The 24,169-nt window shown below is 35.4% G+C and overlaps 1 protein-coding gene across 4 annotated transcripts in view; it reads left to right on the top strand.

Annotated features, from left to right (window-relative positions):
* Positions 1 to 24,169, top strand: part of ROCK2 (Rho associated coiled-coil containing protein kinase 2) — a 144,063-nt gene that overhangs the window by 105,269 nt on the left and 14,625 nt on the right. For 3 of the 4 annotated variants that reach the window (XM_045084871.1, XM_045084870.1, XM_045084872.1), the window contains exons 11-28: positions 321 to 332; positions 1,866 to 1,945; positions 2,112 to 2,160; positions 2,723 to 2,858; positions 2,957 to 3,048; positions 3,293 to 3,539; positions 3,914 to 4,020; positions 6,537 to 6,696; positions 9,667 to 9,827; positions 10,218 to 10,402; positions 16,435 to 16,504; positions 17,321 to 17,424; positions 17,587 to 17,773; positions 20,957 to 21,050; positions 21,149 to 21,243; positions 21,993 to 22,172; positions 22,345 to 22,513; positions 22,872 to 23,042. In XM_045084871.1, the coding sequence (XP_044940806.1) occupies positions 321 to 332; positions 1,866 to 1,945; positions 2,112 to 2,160; positions 2,723 to 2,858; positions 2,957 to 3,048; positions 3,293 to 3,539; positions 3,914 to 4,020; positions 6,537 to 6,696; positions 9,667 to 9,827; positions 10,218 to 10,402; positions 16,435 to 16,504; positions 17,321 to 17,424; positions 17,587 to 17,773; positions 20,957 to 21,050; positions 21,149 to 21,243; positions 21,993 to 22,172; positions 22,345 to 22,513; positions 22,872 to 23,042 (2,299 nt within the window). The remainder of the gene's footprint in view (positions 1 to 320; positions 333 to 1,865; positions 1,946 to 2,111; positions 2,161 to 2,722; positions 2,859 to 2,956; positions 3,049 to 3,292; positions 3,540 to 3,913; positions 4,021 to 6,536; positions 6,697 to 9,666; positions 9,828 to 10,217; positions 10,403 to 16,434; positions 16,505 to 17,320; positions 17,425 to 17,586; positions 17,774 to 20,956; positions 21,051 to 21,148; positions 21,244 to 21,992; positions 22,173 to 22,344; positions 22,514 to 22,871; positions 23,043 to 24,169) is intronic. The other variant, XM_045084873.1, reaches the window with a different exon arrangement.

Below are 24,169 nucleotides of genomic sequence, written 5' to 3' on the forward strand. Positions count from 1 at the left end.
CTATAAAAGAGTATATATAGATAATAAGGTATAAGGGTACAAAAATAGTGAAGGAAGTAATATTTTGAGTGTTTAAGAATGAATTCAGATAAAGGGTGATTTTATCAAACTATTAACATATTTTGTGGCTTCTAATTTCTAACTACAAAAGTAAATCATATCCACACATACACATTAATGAGTATGCTAAACATTTTTCTCCTTAAAATTTATAGAAAATTAGAAAGTTGGTTAGATAATTCTGGTATGATTTCTTTTGGGAATTTTATAAAGCATACAAGTATTATAAATTTCTGTGTTTTCTGTTTTGTTTTAAATAGGAAAGCCAAGAGGTATGTTGATGTCAAGTATGTTGAAAAACTGAAAAAGTACTTCATTCTAGCAGTGTTTTGATGTAGCCATTTTCCACCTAGCATTTGGAGTACTACATCTGCCTGAGAGAGAAGTTCCCAACTTTTTTCTACCAAGTATTCCTTTCCTTATTGCCCTTATGGATCTATTGTTTAAATATGTATTGTGTTATTTTCTTAGTTTTATTTATCAAGGATATGTAACTGATTAACATGTGAAGACTAGTGTGATCAAATTATTCTAATACAATAGCAGCCGAAAGCAGTTAACTTGACTTAATTGGCCTGTATATTCTTACTAGGAAAATAATAGTTTTGTATAAAATTTATAAAATAAGAAACATGGGGAACCCAATCACTATAGAAAGAATAATGGAAAGAACATTAGCCTTGGGGTCTAACAGACTTGGATTGATTTTTGGCACAGCCACTTATTAGCTAAGCTATCTTGGCCCAGTTATTCACCTTTTTCAAATTTCAGTTTCTTTATTGAGTAGATACAACACTACTGTATTCTTTTTTTTTTTTTTTTTTTTAAGATTTTATTTATTTACTTGACAGAGAGAGATCACAAGTAGACAGAGAGGCAGGCAGAGAGAGAGAAGCAAGCTCGCTGCTGAGCAGAGAGCCCCATGCGGAACTCGATCCCAGGACCCTGAGATCATGACCTGAGCCGAAGGCAGCGGCTTAACCCACTGAGCCGCCCAGGCACCCCAACACTACTGTATTCTACGGTTGTTGTTAGGATTAATGAGACAACATCTGTAAAGTGCCACTATACCTAAGGCACAAAGGAACTAAAAAACTTAAATCCTTTATGAAGAAGATAATCTCCAAAAGTGGACTGTTTAATACTTTCTCTGATTTTAATTATTTAAAGACCAACATATCTGGCCTTGAAGAAGACACAAAGAACGGCAAGGAAATGACTTATGATCAATTAGATATTATTTATCAAGAGTTATTGATTATAACTTTTAGTACTGTTCCTGGCATGGTGTAGAAAGATACAAAGAAGAGCTTAAATTCTTCTCTTTAAGAGCAATAATATATTTTTGAGCAAGTTCAAATATTCCAAGTATTTGTTTCAGAAATAGAACTTTTCATCTTCTAAGTACACATTGTGACAGTATTTTATATAAGTAATCTGTGGAAGAACAGTGGAGAATATCCTTTATTCATAATGAACGATTCATAATGTCAATTCATAATGACACTTCTTGGTGTCATACAAGAATTCTGCCAAGTTTAGAGCTTCTCACTCATATGTTTATGTGGTGTGGACATGTACATGTTTGCATACATGTGTAGTGTGTAGTGTGATAGAGAGCAGGAGTTGGAGGATTTTTTCCTCTGTCACTAGAAATCACATCTTTAAGAAGTTACAGAAACTTTATGTACCATTATAGATGAGGTTATATTCAGCTCACAAAACAGCTTGTCATTGTTTTCTTTAGGCTTTTATATTTTAAGTGTGACTAAACTTTCTAATTATAGTATCTTATTTTCTGACAGATTCAGAAAAAATTATACACGTTAGAAGAACATCTTAGCACTGAGATGCAAGCCAAAGAGGAGCTAGAGCAAAAGTGCAAGTATGTTTTGTGGCTAGTTCAGTGTGGTATGTTAAAATTGAAGTTTAAACGTGTTAACCTAAAAGGAAGAGCTACAAAGTAATTATTTGATTATTTTAAAATTTATAGTAAGATGTTTTTATTATGAATTAGAGGTTTACTTATTATTTCTTTTGAAATTCTCCAGATCTGTTAATACTCGCCTTGAGAAAGTAGCAAAGGAACTAGAGGAAGAGGTAAAGTTCCTCTATGCTTTTATTAACACCTTTGTTCACTAAGAGTTTTGATGCTTGGCCTAGCTGCAGAGTTCTCTTAGACCCGTATTAATACTATCTTGGTATATAATAAGACCTACCTCTAGCATTGGTGAACAGGACTAAAATTACAGGATAAGCATGATGATAGACTTCATTTTGTTATGTTTTTGCAAACTTGAGTTAATTTTAGCATGTGTAGGTAATGCAAGAAAGAAATTTGCATTTATATTAAATTACTTGGCTTAACAGCAGAAAGTAACTATTGTTTCTTCTTTTAAATTTCTATTCATAACGTTTATATCAAGTGAAGATGATTCATTGGTAATGGAATGTTTCAGAAAGTTTGACTTCTAGTAGTGAACACTGGTCTTGATAAGTTAAGAGAGGTGTGCTATTTTGAAAATAATGGAAAACATTGTGAATTTTAACAAAACAGCAGTTGCAGCTTATTTTTAAAGGTGTCTTTTATCTGCTTGAAATACTGTTTTCTTTTATTTTTATGCATACTTTCCTTTGGTAATAACTTTAAGCATTATTTCAGATTACTTTAAGGAAAAGTGTGGAATCAGCATTAAGACAATTAGAAAGAGAAAAGGCACTTCTTCAGCACAAAAATGCAGAATATCAGCGGAAAGCTGATCACGAAGCAGACAAGAAACGAAATTTGGAAAATGATGGTTTGTAGTGTAGAATATTAAATACTTACCAAGAAAGAAATTGTGTGTGTATGTGTATGTTGTGTTGAAGCTTGCCACTGAAATTCTTTTTATCATAGTTAACAGTTTAAAGGATCAACTTGAAGATTTGAAAAAAAGAAATCAGAACTCTCAAATATCTACTGAGAAAGTGAATCAGCTCCAGAGACAAGTAGGTTGATCTTAGTTGTAGTAAAGATCATTGAATTTTCTTAATGACTTATCAGTAAGACTTGTAGTTGGCGATGTTACAAAATGGCCTTCTTTGCCTCTCATTTTCAAGGGAAATCATAAGGAAAAGATTTTTACTTTTTTTTCTTATTTTAAATAGTTTGTAATGAGGTACTAAATGGAAATATTTTCATTATATATGCCTGTGTTTGTTGTTGTTTATTTGATTTTGAATGGAATATCAGCTGGATGAAACCAATGCTTTGCTGAGAACAGAATCTGATACTGCAGCCCGGTTAAGAAAAACCCAGGCAGAAAGTTCAAAACAGATTCAGCAGCTGGAATCTAACAATAGAGATCTTCAAGATAAAAATTGCCTGCTGGAGACTGCCAAGTTAAAACTTGAAAAGGAATTTATGAATCTTCAGTCAGTTCTAGAATCTGAAAGGAGGGACCGAACTCATGGATCCGAGATAATTAATGATCTACAAGGTATTAAAGTAGAGATTACACTTGAATTCATCTTGATGATTTGCATTTTGGAAATAACTTTTCATGGTGGATGTCTTCGAGTATCACGTTTCTGAATATACTACTCTGTTATGTGAAGTTAGGGTGTTGGAAATGCATCGATACAAACTTTTACGAATAGAAGGTTTACTTTAAAATAGGTTGAAATATTTTAACTTGTCAAACTAGCCCCTTGATTTTCAGTTGGCTTCATTATAAGGCACTCTACCAACAATTAAAAAAACTGCTCATAAATAATACCTCCAAACTATGAGGTGATTTTTAAAATTTTTTACTCTTAATTTAATATGTACATACTCTGTGGGCTTATTGTTTTTAAAATGTTGCAATTTTAGGCAGAATATCTGGCCTAGAAGAAGATTTAAAGAACGGCAAAACCTTATTAGCAAAAGCAGAGATGGAGAAGAGACAACTACAGGAGAAACTTACTGATTTGGAAAAGGTAAAACATGTTCAGCTTTATATATTTTTAAGGAAATGACTATAAAATATCAGATTGGAAAACTTACTCTAAAATAAAGGAAATCAGGGGCGCTCGGGTAGCTCAGTTGGTTAAGTGTCTGCTTTCAGTTTGGGTCATGATCCTGGGGTCCTGGGATCGAGCCCCACATCGGACTGTCTACTCAACACGGGAGTCTGCTTTTCCTTTTCCCTCTCCCTTTCTCTCTGCCCCTGCTTGTTTGCTTTCTCTCTCTCAAATAAATAAATAAAATCTTAAAAAAAATAAGAGAAATCAGAATGCTTTCAGTGGATGTTTATCTCTAGGGATCCAAGGAAAACTCAAATTTTGACTTAGAATATGTCTTAAAAATGATAGAAAGTTATCATGGCTTTTGGCATTTACAAGTTATTCTTAAAAATACTATAAGCCAGGGCTAATTTCTAGACTCTGTGCAGTTAATGTGGTGTTTTTGTTCACTTATATATTCATTTGTTTACATATTTAAATGTGTCATCTGTGGTTGAAATACAGGATATAGTCCTTGCTTGCCTTTAACAGTGTCACAGTTGGGTACCTGATTGGCTCAGATGGTAGAGCATGTGACTCTTGATCCCAAGATCACAAATTCAAGTCCCATGTTGGGCATGGGGCCTACTTTAAAAAAAAATTAATTTAAAAATTTCTCACAATCTGATGAGTATCTTCTAAAGTAATAAGGTACACAGATAATTCTAATGCAGCGTGGTACATAGAATGCTAGAAGAATGAACAGGGTATATTGGATGCACAGGAGAAAAGGCCCCGTCTGACAGGGCAGGATTGGTTGGGTGGGTAAAGGCACATTCTGAGTTGGGGAAGACAGCATGAGCAAAAGTTACAGAGGATGGAAAATAAAAAAGGCATAGTTGATTTACTTAATGCAAACTGCCCAGTATTTCTGGAGTACAGAGCAGGAGTCAACAAATTTTAATCTTTTAAGGAAGACACAATAAATATTTCAGGACTTGAAGGCCAAATGGTCTCTGTTGCAACTCAGCTCTACTGTAGCACATAAAGGAATGGGTGTGGCTATATGCCAGGGAAATTTTACGAAAATAGACATCAGACCAAAATTGGCCTGAAGTCACCGGTTTGGTCCTAATGCTTAGTGTGAGGAATTTAGTGACCCAAATGATCTAGATCATGTAAGATTTTGAATACTCTCTTAAACTTAGTTTCTGTAAGTAATGGACTAACCACTGAAGGACTTTAAATTGGGTGCTGTTACTAGAGGTAGATTTAAGATAGATCATTGTGTACCTTGTAGAGGATAAATTTGAGGGGAGGACATGATAAGAGGTAGTAGGGAGATTAGTCAGAGGCTTTTTCAGTAACTCAGATAATGGAGAATTAACTAGTACAGTGGTTAAAAGGATGGGAAATAAGGTGAGAAATATTTGGAGGAAGAATATTTGGGCAGCACTTAGTGATTGATTAGATGAGGCATGTGTGTGGTACTTAATAAGGATGAGTTCTAGGTTCCTACTTTGTGGCAAGATATATAATGGTACTGCTAACTACAATGAATAAAGGTAAACAGCTCTTAGAAGAGACAATGACAAATCCATTTTAGTCCTAAGTTTGAGGTGTGTGTGAGTCAGCCAAATTGGGATGTTTACAACATCAGTAAACTGGTTGTTGAAACTAGAAATACTTGAGAGTCATTGGTACAGAAGTGCTAACGCCTGTGAATTAAAGAACCTGTCTGGGAAGAGATTGGTTAGAGCAGTGGTTTTTCAGGGCAGAGTAGATTACTCTGTTGGTGGATTGAAGGAATCATTTTCAGGATTGGAGATTTATTTGAAAAATAAAAGAAATATCTACACTTATGATACAAACTATAGAGAACAAAGAATTAGAAAATCTTTTTGAGGATATATAGAAATTGAAATCTGTTATTAAAGATTCCCAACTTAAAGCAAGTCCCTTTATGTGCAATATAAGAGGGTAAATGGTAGAGAATCCTGAAAATTTATCTTTAGATATATATTGGATATGTTTTAAAAGTGAGAAATAATGATATAGGAAGGGGAGAAGCTTTGTGGCTGAAGAACACTACCTCCAGAGAACACCAGCATTCATTCAAGGAGCAGCTGGGGAAGACTTCGTAAGTGACATAAAAGATGAGAACAGCAAGTGAGTTCAGTGTCAGGTATGTCAAGGAAATAGTTTCAAGGGCAACAGTGAGTCTAAATGAGATTAAAAACTGAAAAATGTTTGTTGAATCTCATGTTGAGAATCTCATTGGTTACTCTGTTGAGATAAAAGGCTCCCAGTGTAGATCTCCAGGGTAGAGTGGAGAGATGGGACGTGGGCGCCATGGGAGGTGGGTTCCATGCATCATTTTATGCAGTGTTCGAGTGAAGAGGGGAGGAAAGGTATTGAACATTCCTAGTCTGTAAAAAACAACTTTATAAGTCTTTGAAATTGTGAGCCAGTCTTTTTTGTTGATAGTTGCTATTTTAAATCTTTAATAGGAAAAGAACAACATGGAAATAGATATGACGTACCAACTAAAAGTTATACAGCAGAGCTTGGAACAAGAAGAAGCTGAGCATAAGGCTACAAAAGCACGGCTGGCTGATAAAAATAAGATTTATGAATCCATTGAAGAAGCAAAATCAGAAGCCATGAAAGGTATGCTTTTTTCTAAGAGTTTTGCTGCAGCATTGTACTAAGAATTGATTCTGTAGTCAACTCTTTGATTTTGAAAAACATTTTTTTATATTTTATTGTCAAATATTGGGAACTTGAGAGAAAAAACGATTAGGGAAGCTTTACATCACTTTTTTCCTTTATGGCAACAATCATTTCTAAGATAGTAAGGCCCAACCACAAAATTACTCAACCAAATTTAAGGATCAGAGAGAAATTAATATTTCAGTGGAATCAATAGTAACAGGCACACAGAACATAAGGTTCTAGATCTATCTATTCAGATTTGGGGGGATTTCCTCTTCCTGTAATATTTAGTTTGACATTTCACCAGTTTGTATAGTAAAATTGTTGACAGTTTATGCAAAATAAATGTTTCAAAAAATAGTACCTGGCCTAACGAGAATATAAGCTCATTGAATATTTTGAACTCTGGCATGATGAAGATACAGCTAGATTTGGTCAAAGTGTTATCCACTTCTAAGGAATATGGGATAAGATAGCAGAGCTGACTTTTCCACAAACCAGTATGTATCTTGGAATTGTCTTAGGATAATTTCTTGTTTTCCTGACTGGTTATAATTATGATGGATTTGAAGTTCCATAGGAAATTAATAAAATACTCTTGTGACAGATTTATAGAACTCTTTAGCAGGAATTTTATTTCATACTGAAGCATAACATTTATGAATAGCTTAGCAAAAAAATAGGTTTTCAATTATTGAATGTAATTGAAATTGGAGATTTTTTGCTTAAAATCAGTTTAGTATAAGTTACTAATTAAGAATTTTGAGATTGATTGAGGGCTTTAGTTAGAAAAATCTAATTACAAGAGAGGAAGTTAGTGGGCCATGTTTCCCTATCAGTGGCTTAGAAGATAGAGTTCAATTTCTTTTGAGGTATAATTTAGGTGCAATAAAATGCAGATACTATTTTCACATTGTAATATACACATGTAACCACCATTCAAAACAAGTTATAGAATCTATGTTTTCATCACCTCAGTAAGTTCACTTGTGCCCCTTTCTATTCTCTGTGCCCACGTTAGGGTGAATTGTTGGGGGGCGGGGGAGTTTCTTTTCATTGTTGACAGGGTTGGCTTCTGAGTTGCAGAAATAATAATAATAATAATAATAATAATGAGTACATCTGTCCATGTCCGGGTCTAAAAGCCTTTCTTCTTTCTACTGCATGTCATGGCTTCCTTTGATTAAGAATATGGCTTACTAATGAGTTACTAGTTATGTGACCTTGTCCATAGTTACTTATCTTTTTTTTTTTTTTTTTTCTTTTGGTGCATTGTTTCCTCTAAAGAGACAGTATTAGGTTGTTGTGAAAATCGAGTAAATGATAGGGGGAAAGTACTTAGAAATATTGGCTGTTACTAGTAGAATATGAAGAAGTTTCATTTTTTCCACACCTTTTTTTTTTTTTTTTTAAGATTTTATTTATTTATTTGTTAGAGAGAGAGAGCACGAGCACAGGAAGACAGAGTGGTAGGCAGAGGCAGAGGGAGAAGCAGGCTCCCTGCTGAGCAAGGAGCCCGATGTGGGACTCGATCCCAGGACGCTGGGATTATGACCCGAGCTGAAGGCAGCCGCTTAACCAGCTGAGCCACCCAGGCGTCCCTTTTCCATACCTTTGAAGACAGTTCTTTAAAAACTGAAAATCATAGGTTTATATAACTATAATAAATGATAATCAGATATCAAGCATTAGATATGAAAGAGCAGAGGAGCCCAATTGAATTTGAATAGATTTTCTAATCAGTACATCAAAAGGTAATTTCTTTAATGGTAATTACTGGTATTTAATACGAAATCACTTGCTTAGACATAGACCTTGCCTGCTTTTCATTTCAAGATTTAAAAAGGATTGCCTGGGTGGCTCAGTTGGTTTAGTGTCTGCCTTCAGCTCGGGTCATGATCGCGGGGTCCTGGGAAGGAGCCCTGCCTCTGGCTCCCTGCTCAGCAAGGAATCTATTTCTCCCTCTGCCCTGCGCCCTGCTCATACTCTGTCTCTTTTTCTCAAATAAATAAAATCTTGGGGAAAATAAAAAGGTTTTTAAAAGCCATTTCTGATTAATAAAACAATTAAGAGTTTATTGCAAATCATTTAGAAAATACAGGAAAGTATGAAGAAGTAAAGATTAACCACAGTCTTACTAATCAAGAGGATATTTTGTACATTTTCTGAATTTTTTATACTGTTCTGCGTTTTTTTCTGCTAAAATAATACTGTGAACATTCTCCTCCAGTCATTAAACATTCTCCTTGAATAGTAAGCACTTAATAAATGCTTGTCATGTGCCAGGCAGCATTTAAGTGCCACACAAATATTAACTAGGAATCTTCATAACATCCGTGCGAGGGAGGATAGGTGCTGTTATCATCATTCTAGAGATGAGGAAATTGAGCCTCCGAGAGGTTAATTAACTTGCCTAGGCAAATAATTAGGACATGTTAGAGTTTAACCTCAGGAAGTTTGGTCCCAGAGTCTTGTCCTTTACCATTTCCCCAAAATATAATTGTCATCCTCTGCATATTAATATGCTAATAAGGAAAGAGCCATAGACATAAAAAGTCTACCTGGAATGTTTTAGGGTAAGAAGAGTAACACCGAGAGGCACAGAGTAACAGAAAAATAAATAAATCTTTACTAAAAAGATGTAAGGCTCTTTTAGAACCATCAGTGAAGGCAGAATTATTTTACTTCCAGTGGAAAGGATGTCATATTGCAGTGTGGTAGATTTTTCCACACTGCAAACGAAATAAATGCCTGATTTCCAAGCATAAAACTTGACATTTGAGTAATGAAAATATTAAATTGGAAATTTAAAAAAATGTTTTTAAGCTATCGTCATTTGCTGTAATTTCTATAGCACTGTGTCACGTATTTGATAGGCTTCTTTTGTTTGTGAATTCATGATTATGTCCATTTTTGTGGCAATAGAAATGGAGAAAAAGCTCTCGGAGGAAAGGACGTTAAAGCAGAAAGTGGAGAACCTATTGCTGGAAGCTGAAAAGAGATGCTCCATATTTGACTGTGACCTCAAACAGTCACAGCAGAAAATAAATGAACTCCTTAAACAGAAAGATGTGCTAAATGAGGATGTGAGTATTAAGTTTACTAAGAACTGTAATAAACTATGTAATAAATTCATAGTCAACTTAGGTTTATCTGTAATGATATATAATGATGGCTTCATAATTAAAAATTTTTTCTTATAAAATATTCTGCAACCTTTTAATTTTACTGAATTTGGCCAGTATGCTAAATGGTGAATCATAATTTTTAAAATTTTAAGTTATTTTTACCTTAAAGATCATATTTTATTTAAAAAAATAGGACATGAGAAATAACAAAAACTATTTTACCGTGAAATGAATTAAGTGCCTAAGGCCAAAGGTCTGTTTTGCATGATTATATTTGCTGCAAGCTTCATTGATAAGAAAAAGCCAATAATTACTTACATTTTATCAAGTAGACAATTTGTTTTTTAGGTTAGAAATTTGACATTAAAAATAGAGCAGGAAACTCAGAAGCGCTGCCTTACACAAAATGACTTGAAGATGCAAACACAGCAAGTTAACACACTAAAAATGTCAGAAAAGCAGTTAAAACAAGAAAATAATCATCTCATGGAAATGAAAATGAGCTTGGAAAAGCAGAATGCTGAACTTCGAAAGTAAGTAAATTGTTTGAGACAGAGTTTTATTAATATGTACAACTATCCACATGTAAATTATTTTAATTTTGATTTACCTGGGGCTTTTCTTTTGATCTTGTCATAGTCTTGACCACATTTGCTCCTTTTTTCTCTATAAGTAATGTGTTGAGTGCCAGTGTTGTCCTTCGAGAAGATTATATTTGCTTCCCCAGTGATTTTTTACTTTTTCTACCTTATTATGATATAATGATAGAATGTTGCTGTTGGAGTTGAAGAAACTGTCTGGGATTTTCACTTCATGCTCTTAAGATTCCTTCCCAGAACCGCTCTTCATGCTTATTGTCCATGTGCTTTCTGTTTGTTCTTTTAGTTTCTGGGACTTGAACATGTTTGATTATTAAACAAACATACAAATTTTTAAATCATTTATGATATACTTTAGTATTTCACTTAATTTACTTAGAAAATAGAGAACAGTTCTAAAATCCTTCCAAGATGAACATATACCATTAAAGTTTGTTCCATTCAGTCATTAGTAGTATAATTACTTTTGAATCATGCTCAAAGCTCCTATTGGATCCCAGTTATTTGGAGAGAACATAGGTTTTGGATACAGATTGAAAGATAGGCATTCCAGTCCCATTACTTACTAGCTGACCAACATCAGGCAAAATATTTAACCTCTCCGAGTTTTTTTTTTAAAAGATTTATTTATTTATTTTAGAGAGAGAGTGAGAAAGTGTGAGCAGGGTGGGGACAGAGGGAGAGAATCCTCAAGCAGACCCGCTAAGCGCAGAGCCCAATGCGGAGCTCAAACCTAGGAGGACCCTGAGATCATAACCTGAGCTGAAATCATGAGTTGGAACACTTAACTGACTGAAGTGCCCCCCTCTTTGAGGGGTTTCTGGGTCTTGGACATGTTTGATTATTAAACAAACATACAAATTTTTAAATTTTTTGTTAGTTTTTTTTTTTCTTTACAAAACCTTTTTGTAGGTTTTACAATAAAAGGCCCCCTCTTTGAGCCTTTTATTGTAAAACCTAAAAAAGGGGCAGTAAGAGCCTCCTTGTTAGGCATTCTGAAAGGATGACAATGATACATTTACAGTATCTAGCACACAATAAACGGTAGGGGCCATTACTAGTACAACTGTTACTGTTAATACTGCTGTACTGCAGGGATGTCTTGGTGGCTCAGTTTGTTAAGCATCTGCCTTTGGCTCCGGTCATGATCCCAAGGTCCTGGGCTGGAGTCCCACATTGGCCTCCCTGCTCAGCGGGGAACCTGCTTCTCCCTCTGCCTGCCACTCCCCCTGCTTGTGCATGCACTCCCTTTCTCTCCCTCTCTGACAAATAATTAAAATCTTAAAAAATATGTATATACAACCTGCTATACTACTTCTACTATTCCTCTCTTCTTCTCATCATTGCTAATTGCTTGCTTTTTACATACCTGTAACAGGTCAATAAGATTGACACTACTTAGTAAAGGATGGTCAAGCATTCAAATATTGACACAATCTGGGAAAGGATGATTAAAAAGATTTTGAGGATTTTTTTTGCTGATCTGTTGCCTGGGTAAACCTGGACTCTTAAACTTGATGAGATTTCAACTTTTGAAAATTAGAACTAGAAACTTGAACAATATTTAGGGATCTTCATCTTTGTTTGTTTGCCCTATATATTAGCTATATTCTTCTCCCATTTAAACCTAGCTTTTTCCACTTAACAGAAAACTTGGTCTTTCAAGAAGGACAGGCTCTAGAGATATGCCTTATAGCTTCATTTATTTGGAGAGACTGATATTACTTTTCTGGACCCAATTTCAGAAAGTACCCGCAGTTCTAGGATGGAATTCATTGGCCCAGTTTTGGTCAAGAGCGCAAGCTGTGGACCCTTAAAACAACTTGACTAAATAGATATTCTCCTTTGTGTCTGTAGTATCCATAGTATCTATTCTAGCCATAGTGGTTATATGAATGTAAGAGCTGATTAAACATCTAGCTTGTGTTTCCTCTGTTGTTCTAATTACATTTTGTTTTTACCAAATTTATAGTACTTAGTATATATGCCCCTTGTTTCTTTGTAAGTACGCATGGATCTGTTGTTTCTTAATTCCTCAGTTCCTAACTCCTTATCTGTGAAGAACTCATATTTGTTGTCTTAACCATGTAGTACATTATAAGTTCCCTGAATGGCAACTATCTCTTTTTTATGTTTTGTTCTCTCCAACCCCTGATTAATGTCTTGCACATAGTACATTCTCCAATGTTGTATGAATATGTAAGGCACTTATAGTCATTATGGGAGACTCAAAGATGAATTAGCTGCATTTCCTACCTTTAAGAATCTTAGTAGCATTTTATCAGAAGTTACTCCTTCAGGAGAGCTAAAATGGGTACATAAGTAATTGAAGTACCAGGATAAAATGATACATATATGCAATGGGAATTTACATATGAAGTGTTATGTAGGCTTGCATTTGAAAATGGTTAACATGTGTATCTTTTCTTCCTTCCAAGATGCCAGTAAAACCTTTAGTAAGGGAATTTTTTTAAATGCATAAACACATATCAAGAATTACAATGGATTGGAAGATTAGAAGTTTCTTTAGTAAAGAGGTTATGGCAAGTGGAAACCTCACTAATGGTGTATAGGGCAAGGAAAGCAACAGCAAGGAGTATATATGAAGTGAGATATTAGTGAAGAAGAAAATGTTTCATTATTCAAATCAAGTACCTTGAAGGGCTAAAGTAAGATCTGATGCTATAAGTGGAACAATCTGCTGATCATACTCTTCCTACCAACCCTTCCAGAAATGTCTGTAGCCAGGCACTACCACTGCTTGGGTTCCTACAGAGCAATCCCTCTATAGAAATTGGGCATATCCTCTGCAGAGAATTAGAACTGCTAGTATGGACTAAATTCTCCTTTTGCCTTTTAGGGGTTCTCCTGCTTATGTGGCTTTTTAAGCCTCTCATCTTAAACTGAAGTTTGCCAGTTAGAAAATCACTTCCACATGCATAGATAGTAAAATTTAAAATTAAAATACCACCTCCTTTGTAAGTGAATAACCAAGTATCACTAGCATTTGAGGATAGTATGCAGTACTAAGGATAAAGACTATGATAAAGAAAAAGGAAACATATCCCCAGATGAAAAATTTATCAAGGGAAGAAGAGAAATAAACAAAAGAAGCACAAACCAAAAAAAGCCTATTGGTAATAAGTAGTATTGATCAAAACTTCTAGGAGATACTACTTCCATTAAACAAGAACCTGACATAATGCAAAAAGGGCAGCCAGAATAGGAAGAGCTGTCAAATGTTAAAAACGACTCATATACATTTATTAGGATGGTTCAAAGAAAAATCCAAAGAAATTTCATCAAACATGGAACAAAAGGGAATGACATGGAAGTTATGGGAGAAATAGGTAAGACACAGAGACTGGTCCCAGGAGTTCTAGCACCAGACAAAGAAGTCCAGAGAAACCGAGTGAAGGAAGTTATTAAATAATAGGGGTGCCTGCATGGCTTAGTCGGTTGTGTCTGCCTTCAGCTCAGGTCATGATTTCGGGGTCCTGGGATTGAGCTCCAAGTCTGGCTTCCTGCTCGGCATAGGGGGTCTGCTTCTCCTTCTCCTCTCCCTGCTCATGTGTGCTTGCACTCTTTCCCTCTCTCTAATAAGTAAATAAAATCTTTTAAAAAGAAGAAATAGAAAACAGTTTCCCATGGCTGAAAGAGAAGTCTTTGGATTGAAAGGACTCAGAAAATAAGTGAGAAAAGACCCACATTTAGACATTTTCTCATGAAATTTCAAAAACAAAAGAAAGGATGGGAGTGTTGCAGTTCTCATCAAAAACTGACGCGGGGGTGGGAGTTGTGGTTCACGGTTGATGCAGTATGCCGTAAAGCGTGGTTATGTGGCTGAGGCCAATGATACAACTGTATTATAGGGGTCGGAGAGGTTAGGGATGGTAAGAGCTCACTTGGTACTCTTAGAGCAGAGAATTGGTAAGTAGTATTTTAAATTTGTGTCCAGAAATAAGCTGAGATGTGGAAGTAACTGTCAAAAGAACAAAACACAGAAATGAAATAAAGGAAATTCCTCTGGGCGGGGAGTAGGAGTAGGCTAAGGAGGAGGATTAGGATACAGAGACTGCTGCTTTTCATTGTGATTTTTTCTGTTCTATTCTGTACTGCTTAATTGTAACCATGTGCATACTGTGTGGTTATTTTTTAAAAAAATACTTTCTTAAATGCCTGGTAAATGTTAGTTTTTTAAAGTTATATATAAAGAAATGATAGCAGCTTTTCGAGTTCATGATTTAAAAGTCTATTGAGGTTTGCCGCAATTGGGCTTAACTGGTAATGATGAGATCATTTTAAAAATGGACCTTTTATATTTTATATATACGTTTCTTTCACATTTTTGACTCAGAAAAATAAGAATCATCATGTTTAATAGTACACGCCTTAATAATAAAACACATATATAGCACAGACAAGTGATATTGAGTGATTACTTTTTATCAATGTTTTAAGAACCAAGAAGTAAAGAAAGTGACCAAATTACGTTAAGTGAGAATAAGAATAAAAGCTTTAAGTAATACACAGATTGAAAAGAGTATGATTAAATCATTCAATCTGAGTCTTTCTTGGTGTATATATTTTTGAATATCCAAGTGGCATTCAAATGTTTTCTCCCTGTAAAATACTCAGAACTGTATTTAAAAAGAAAGAGAAAACAGTATATGCTCCCCTTTATTTTTTTAAAAGATTGGTTTAATTATTTAAAGATTTTATTTATTTGAGAGAGAAAGAAGGCTAGAGAACACGAGCAGGGGGAGTGGCAGAAGGAGAGCCCGCTGCCCTGCTGAGCAGGGAGCCTGACGATTCAGGGCTCTGTCCCAAGACCCTGAGATCATGACCTGAATCGAAAGCAGACAGACACTTGACTGAGCCACTCAGGCGCCCCTTATTTATTTTAGAGAGAGAGAAAGTGAGCACATGTTGGGGTAGGGAGTGCAAAGGGAGAGGGAGAGAGAGAATCTGCATACTCTCCCCGCTGAGCATGGAGCCTGACACTGGGCTCAGTCCCACAACCCTGAGATCGTGACCTGAGGAGAAATCAAGAGCTGGATGCCTAACCAACTGAGCCACCCAGGTGCCCCATGTTCCCCCTTATGAATGCAAGTATAGTTCATCTTTCCAGAGAGAACATACTATAACAGTTTGTTCATTATCCTTCCATACCTCCTCCTTTGTCTCTCCTATATACATCCTTTTAAGTGTATACAGGGTTGAGGTGTTTTTAGATTGGGGGAGGTGGTTAATTGTATCGTATATGTTGTGTTGTTCTCCAGCTTGCTTTAGGCTTGCTTTTTATTTTACTTATTTTTTATTTAACTTCATTGCTTTATTGAAGATTAATATATATACAGGAAAAAAGTACATAAATGATATGGTAGAGCTCAATGAATTTTTACAAAATGTATAGATCTGTGTAGTTAACATCCACATTTAAACATAAAAATGAGCACTCCTTCCCTCCCTGTCATTTTTTTCACTCATCCTAAGATAACCAATTTTCAGGTGTCCTTTAAATCTCCTACTTGGTTGGCAGAAATGGCTGATCACAGTGAATGGTTGAGACTATGTAAGTTAGTATTACTGCTTTAATCACTATTTGGTTTAGGACCCCTTTATACGAATTTTTATTTATGTCAGTTATATCTAATGATATTTTTTGTGTTAGAAATTAAAACAAGATTTTAAAACACAAGAGCATACAAACACACATTTCATTCATTAGCTGTTGGAGTGATGAATCATTATATGTTCTATAACTTCAAAAGTCCATACACACTCCTGAGAGAATGAGAATTAAAACAACAATGCAGTGATGATTAGTATTATGTAAATAATTTGACTTCTTGTTTTTTTTTAAGGATCAAGGGATGCCCAGTGGTTTCCTCGGCCACATTTCAAGAGTTGCTTATTTATTTTGCGTGTAGCTTATTTGAACCTTTTCTTCGATGTCCCCACAGAGAACGTCAAGATGCAGACGGGCAAATGAAAGAACTTCAGGATCAGCTTGAAGCAGAGCAGTATTTCTCAGTAAGTTCCAGATACATTAATTTGAAAATGATCATCTTTGTAGAATTTAAACATTTTTTTTGCTGCAGAACTAGAAAGACTCTGGTCTTTAGAATAGATTCTTAAAGCAAACACCAGACAGGGATTTGGATAGGTTGTTTTGTACTACACAATTCATATAAAAAGAACAAGTGGGCAAATGACTATTGATAGCTTAACAGAAGCCTATTATCATTGCTAGAAAAATAGTTCTAAGTACATACTTTATGAAGTTGATTAAAAAATTCTTTTTTCCCCTAATAATTCTATTCAAGCTGATTTTTTTGAGTCACTTTTTTTATTAACATATAATAGGAAAAATGATTGCTTTTTTAAAAATGATTGCTTTTTGAGGTAGAATTTTCATAGTGAAAGAAAAATTGTCATTTTAATGTTTGTACTTTTTTAGATTGGTTTTAAAATAAGTAGTAATGTCCCCTGTGTTTCATTTAAGCTAACAAAATTTTTTTTGTCTAGACTAGTAATATCTTTTTGCCTCTTTATTGGTTCTTCCTGTCTGTGTCATTTAATGAGAAACCTCAATCTGATATCCAGTTGAAAATCTATCTTCTAAATTGTTATTGGAACTTTTATTAGTTAATTGGTTGATTTACCAGAAAGGCTCATTTACCATTAATTTGCTCAAGGGTCCAGCATTGCTCAGTGTTCAGGAACATATTTGTGTGTGTCCAACTTGACTTTGTCTGGATAGACTTTGAATTTAGAAATAAAATTGATGATGAAGATGATGGTGGTAGTGGTGGCAATGATATGTTTCTGTTCTGTTTTGTTATTTAGACCCTCTATAAAACACAGGTGAGGGAACTTAAAGAAGAATGTGAAGAAAAGACCAAACTTTGTAAAGAATTACAACAGAAGAAACAGGACTTACAGGAGGAAAGGTAAAGCTAAGATCCTTATATCTTTTGTTCATAGTCATATTCTCTTCTAGAACATTGCCTACAATAGTGTAAGTAAGAATTTGTTGATGAAGTACAATTAGACAAAAACTTTGTCTTCCTAATGAAAACTGGACATTAAAATAATGTATCATTAAAACGTAGGGACTCCTTAGCTGCTCAACTGGAGATCACCTTGACCAAAGCAGATTCTGAGCAGCTGGCTCGTTCAATTGCTGAAGAACAATATTCTGATTTGGAAAAAGAGAAAATCATGAAGGAGCTTGAGATCAAAGAGATGATGGCTAGACACAAACAGGAACTCACTGAAAAAGATGCTACAATTGCATCTGTAAGTAAAATATCTAGTTTTTTTAAATTTTAATTAAATTACTTTATCGTCAGTCTTCCTTAAAAGCACCAGGGAAGGTACTACAGATGGAAATGAAAGATCTTAACATGCCGGCTATAGGATTTGGATCCAGTGAACATTAGCTTCTCAGTGTTTGGCAGACAGAGGCTCAAAAAAGAACTACTTCCAGTGGGTCTACCTGTCGGTAAATTCAGAGTGAAAAAACTAAAGTAAAAGGGAAATACCAGACACAGAAACAGTATAAGCCTTTTTCTTCTTGTTAAACAAAGCTTATTTGAAAAGAATCTTGAAACTATCATGAAGGTACTCCTATGCAGGTTGAAAAAAATTGTAATGAAAATTTCAAAGAGAAGTAAAGTATCATGTAGTTGAATCTGTTATTAAATTGCTATAGTGGATAAAAAGTGTGGTATTAGAACAATGATATTTAATCCCGTTCAGTGGAAATGAGTAGGGAGGCCAGAACCAGATTCTTGCACATACAGGAATGTGATATACGGTTGTGGTGGTAATAGACACGTTGCTGGGAAAGGATTTAGTTGTAATAAATGATTTGGGATGACTTTCTTTTTAAAGGGAAAGGAATACAGTTAGATCCTTACCTTTTACAACATAACAAAAATAAATTCTAGCTATCATAGTATATGTGCTGCCGAAGCGAGCACAAATTCTAGCTATCATAAAGATCTCAATGTAAAAGAAAAATTTTAAACAATTAGAATGAAATCTAAAACTTACTATAGCAGAAGACAACAAACAAGTTAGAGAGAGAAGATATTTGTAATGTATTCATGAAACAAGGGCTAGTATCAGGAGCGTGTGCGGCACTCCTCTAAGCTCACGAAGAAAAAGTTAAACAATATGGGAGAAAAATGAGCCAAAAGAGGAAACCCTAAAAATAAAAGCAGATGCTTAACCTAACTACTATTTAGGAAAGGCTGGATAAAATAGCTTTGAAATAACACTTCATACTCATTATAATGGCAAAATTAAGTATCTCACTAATTTCAAGTGTTTGAAAGACATGTGGAAACTGACATTCTTATTTACCACTATGGAAAGTGTAAATGTAGGTGGCATAGTATAGTAAGGGGTATGGCAATTTTAAATATTTATTATTTAAGTATTTTAAATATTCAAAATATGAAAGTTTAAATGTTTGCATAATCTAAAGAAAGTCTATGTTATGATAAATATGCTGGAGAAATTTAGGCAGTTTTCATAGCAGCATAAATGTTTGTAATAGCAAAAAGTCAAATGTCTTTTGAATTTTGGTGCTCCCCCTCTGTGCAGGGGGGAGCACTAAAGGGAGAGAGAGGAGAAGCAGGCTCCCCACTGAGCAGGGAGCCCAGTGCAGGGCTCCATTCCAGGATCCTGGGATCGTGTCCTAAGCCAAAGGCACACACTTAATAACCATTTGAGCCACCCAGGTGCCCCAAAGTGAAGTTTATTGAATGATCGCAAATTAGTAGTACAAAGCTCCCAAACAGGGAGGGGACCGAGAGGGTTGCTCTTAAGGATATGTGGAAGTTTATTTTCTTATTTCATTTCTTTTAAAAGATTTTATTCATTGGGTGCCTGGGTGACTTAGTCATTAAGCATCTGCCTTCAGCCCAGGTCATGATCCCAGAGTTCTGGAATTGAGCCCCCATTGTGCTCCCTTCTCCGCAGGAAGCCTGTTTTCCCTCTACCAATTCCCCTGCTTATGTTCCTTCTCTCACTGTATCTCTCTCTGCCAAAAAAATAAATAAATAAAATCTTTAAAAAAAAAAAAAAAGGATTTTATGTATTTATGTGAGAGAGGGAAGAAGAGAGCGAGAGAACACAAACTGCGGGAGGGGCAGAGGGAGAGGGAGAAGCAGGCTCCTTGCCAAGCAAAGCCAGACGTTGGGGGTCAATCCCAGGACCCTGAGATCTTAACCTAAGCTGAAGGTAGATGCTTACGTGGCTGTGCCAACCAGGTGCCTCCAAAATTCCAGTGTCTTTTCAACAGACGAATACACAGACAGATGAAACGAGGTAGACGGGGGAAGGACTGTCTCAGGTAGAATGAATTACGGTCCTTATATGCCCGCAGTTTGATTAATACAATGTCCAGTGAAAGCAGGTACAGGAAGATACAGTGTGATCATGGACAATTTATAATCACACAAAACCACACTCTTTATTGTTTTATGTGTTTGTTAGAAAAGTGTATAGTCATGGGTGGGAAGGATGAATACATAATTCATAATACAGTTTCTTTTGGATGGGAAAGAAGAGTAGGAGTAGGATTTGTGATAATAATAAACAAGGATGTCAGCTTCTTTAGTAAAATTTTATTTTGTTTTAAAATATTCTGACTTGGAACACTGAAAAAATAAATAAATAAATAAAATATTCTGAAAGAAATACTACCATTTTAAAATTTGTTTGGGGCGCCTGGGTGGCTTAGTGTGTTACGCCTCTGCCTTTGGCTCAGGTCAGGATCCCAGGGTCCTGGGATCGAGACCCATGTCAGGCTCCTTACTCAGCAGGGAGCCTGCTTCTCCCTCTCCCTCTGTCTGCTGCTCCACCTGCTTGTGCTCGCTCTCTCTCTTTCTCTCTCTGTCAGATAACTGTAAATAAAATTTTTTAAAAAACCCCTAAAATATGTTTATTCTGGATGATGAAATACAGTGCTTTGTTATAATGTTTGTTTTTAGTTTATTAAGTGTTTTTCTCATTAAAAATGCTGCTAAGGGGGCACCTGGGTGGCTCAGTTGGTTAAGCAACCGCCTTTGGCTCAGGTCATGGTCCCGGAGTCCCGGGATCGAGTCCGGCATCAGGCTCCCAGCTCCCTGGGGAGTCTGCTTCTCCCTCTGACCTTCTCGCCTCTCATGTTCTCTCTCACTGTCTCTCAAATAAATAAATAAAAATATTTTTTAAAAAAATGCTGCTAAGGCTTTTTGAGAGAAGGAGCAGGTTTTGGCTTCCTGGGGTGCTCTTGAGGTCTGATGGTTAGCAAAATTCTCTTCAGTGAAGTTCCATAATGTTCCACAAAGCCACAAAGTGTAGAGATAGATGTACTTAGAAAAATAAGAGTTTTAGCATCATTCGAGTCTATTTTTATTTTGAATGATTGCTTTATAACTTAGATATTTTGAATTGGGTTATAATTTTTTTTCCACTTTCATTTTTTAGCTTGAAGAAACAAACAGGACACTAACTAGTGATGTTGCCAATCTTGCAAATGAGAAAGAAGAATTAAATAACAAATTAAAAGATGCCCAAGAACGTATGTATTAACAAAGACTAAAGTTGATTTTAAATTTGCCTAATGTTTTCTCATTGCTGTAGTTATTAATATAATCTTGACATTTTCCCGTGTTTCAGAGCTGTCACGGCTGAAAGATGAGGAGATCAGCGCAGCCGCTATTAAAGCACAGTTTGAGAAGCAGCTGCTCACAGAGCGAACGCTCAAAACTCAAGTAGGTGTGACACACCGTAAAGAGGATTTTGAAATCTAGTTCCTCTCCCTCTGCAGATTGGCTGTAGTGGTCATTGAGTGTATCGGTATTTTCACCTGGTTGCACGCAGCTAGATTTGGCTGACATTGTCCAGTTCAGTGTTTACTTCAAGTTTCTGTAATTTTTCCATGTGAAATCACATTCCCTCCTAATTTTTTATTGTCACCTGGTAAATTTATTTCCCTTTAAGAAATAACTGAGTGAACATTTGCTGACAGCCTAAGAAAGCGTTAGTCCGAAAAGGCACCTTTGGCTCTTGAACCATCCTTCTGCCAGTTCTATGGCTGCGTATGTACAGCACGAATCTTTGTGGGTCCCAGATGCTCAGTTCTCTGGTTGGACATACTCTGTTTTACTAATATGATGCCAATGCAAAATTTTCTTCCTCCAGAATAGAAGTGGATCTGCCTAGCAGAAGTCTGTCTTGAAACTAAAAACTTAAAGCTGTAGAAAGTGACATCAGATCCAACCTGTAAACATTTTAAATTACATTTCTCAGAAAACATGAGAGTGAAAAACTAACATAATTTGGAAGAAGATAAAGAATAACGAAGGGAATATGTTCTTTAATATAGACAGTATTTCCCCTTGCCCCATGTGTATAGGGAAAGAGATTATTAGTGGTCATATAACTTGCTGTTGGTGAATTACCAAGAACCATCAGTACAATTTATTTTATTTGATTACCTATTTATTTTTATGTTTTTAAGGCTGTGAATAAGTTGGCTGAGATCATGAATCGAAAAGAACCTGTCAAGCGTGGTAGCGACACAGACGTGCGGAGAAAAGAGAAAGAGAACAGAAAGCTACATATGGAGCTTAAATCTGAACGGGAAAAGCTGACTCAGCAGATGATCAAGTATCAGAAAGAACTGAACGAAATGCAGGCTGTAAGAATACTTTTTGAACTCTACGTTGAAGACTTCTTTTAAGAAGCACAAGTATTTTAAGTATTTTATTGTATTGGTTATAGAACATTTCTATTACGTCATAATTGTTACTGAATTAAAATTATGAGGTATATGGTATCCAATTAATTTAACATAATTTAATCTCTTGTAGCAAATAGCCGAAGAGAGCCAGATCCGAATTGAACTGCAGATGACACTGGACAGTAAAGATAGTGACATTGAGCAGCTGCGGTCACAGCTCCAAGCATTGCATATTGGTCTGGATAGTTCCAGTATAGGCAGTGGACCAGGGGATGCTGAGGCAGATGATGGATTTCCAGGTAGAGGTTTATTTTCACCTCTTACGTTATTTTTTATTGAAAAACTTTGTCTTAAATATAAAGCAGTTGATTGTGTTAAGTCCTGAGAGTGACTGCTCCTGAGAAAAATGTTTGTCATTTCTTTAAGAAAAAAGCATACTCCTTGGGATGGGCTTCAGACAACAATTTAAACTTACATTATATATTGATATTTGACAAAAATTCTTGTGAAAAAAATGCAAAAGAAAATTCCACATATTTACTTACTTAAATTAACTCTTTATGTATTATAGGTAGCTCTTTTTTCAAATATTCATTTTATTTTCTCTTAACTTGTTTCCGCATTCTTACTTCCTTTCCTTTTATGTTGGGTGTTTAGTTCATATCACTCAATCACGCACTATGGAATCCATGTCATTCACCTACCAACGTTCCTCTACTTCTCTCAATATTGCCACTAAGCCTTCCAGTTCTCATATGCTTCTTGACTCTGATTCTGATTCAGAAGAAGAATCTTTGCCTTACTTACCTATTTCATCGGAACCTAACGGTACAGGTGATATCCTGAAAAATTTTCACCTTTGAGGTTTTCCCCGCTACCCTTAGTTTCAGTCCCTTTTTTTTTTTTTTCCTTTGTAACATTAACTAATATTCACTAACTCTAACAAATTGTTCTGGTCTCAGTTAAAAAGAAAATGCTGCATGAACAAAGAAGTTTTAAAGGTATTGTCATACGGCATTGCTGTTATGTTTGATAGACTTATTTTGTCGACTTTATATCATTTAAGAGCATTTGGTTTTATTGCCTGCGTCATCCATTTTTAGCCACCAAGAAATTCTTTCTGAAGTTTCATGTTAAGAGTGACAGCACAGAAAACACCACGTAGACTGAGAGGTGGATGTAGGTTTTCATTGTTTTAGCTACATTGTGTTAGGCCTTAAAAGAGAGTTTAAGACACTTTGACCCAGTCTTTGCCCTAAAAGGACTTAGAGTTTTAAATGAAGAAACTAGATGGAAAACATATAAAATCTCTATTTAACATGAAGTTCATGTAAGTACAAACCACGTTTAATGTAAATGCCACAGGAAATTAGTGTATGAGCAGTTGAATATAAGGTAAAATGTAGTCTCTTACTAACTGAATGCAAAGGGAAATAGCTGTATTTACCTTGTTGTCACATTGCCCAGGCATATGTACTCATTGTTACAGATCATCTGATTTGGTCCCTTAAGCTGGTATAGGACCATATCCAGACAGGTACACTATATAGACTGTTTTTAATGACAGCATTTCTGTTCACAGAGTCTGGAAGGTTGTTAATGTGAGAGTATAGGTTCTGGAGTCTGGTGCATCCCTGTGCGGCCTTCCTGTGGGATTGTAAGAATTCAAGAAAATGGATGTTAAGCATCCAGCACAGTTCAATACGTGACTATCAGAATAACCTCCAGAAATACTTATTGCCCCTAATTATTCCATTAAATGGTACTGATCACATGCCACTGGAACAAATTCTGAGGATTCAGGCAATTTCCTTTGTTGAACTAGAATTTTACTGATTTTGCCGTTTTGGAATTTAGAAATGTTTTTAGTTATATTGCTATTCACTAGCCAGATTTGATTGGTAATTTACACAATTTTATTTCACTTTATTTTAGCCATTTAAAACGTCCACTTT

Source organism: Mustela putorius, unplaced genomic scaffold (genome assembly GCF_011764305.1).
Source record: "Mustela putorius furo isolate JIRA1106 unplaced genomic scaffold, ASM1176430v1.1 tig00000813_pilon_pilon_pilon, whole genome shotgun sequence".
Classification (NCBI taxonomy): domain Eukaryota; kingdom Metazoa; phylum Chordata; class Mammalia; order Carnivora; family Mustelidae; genus Mustela; species Mustela putorius.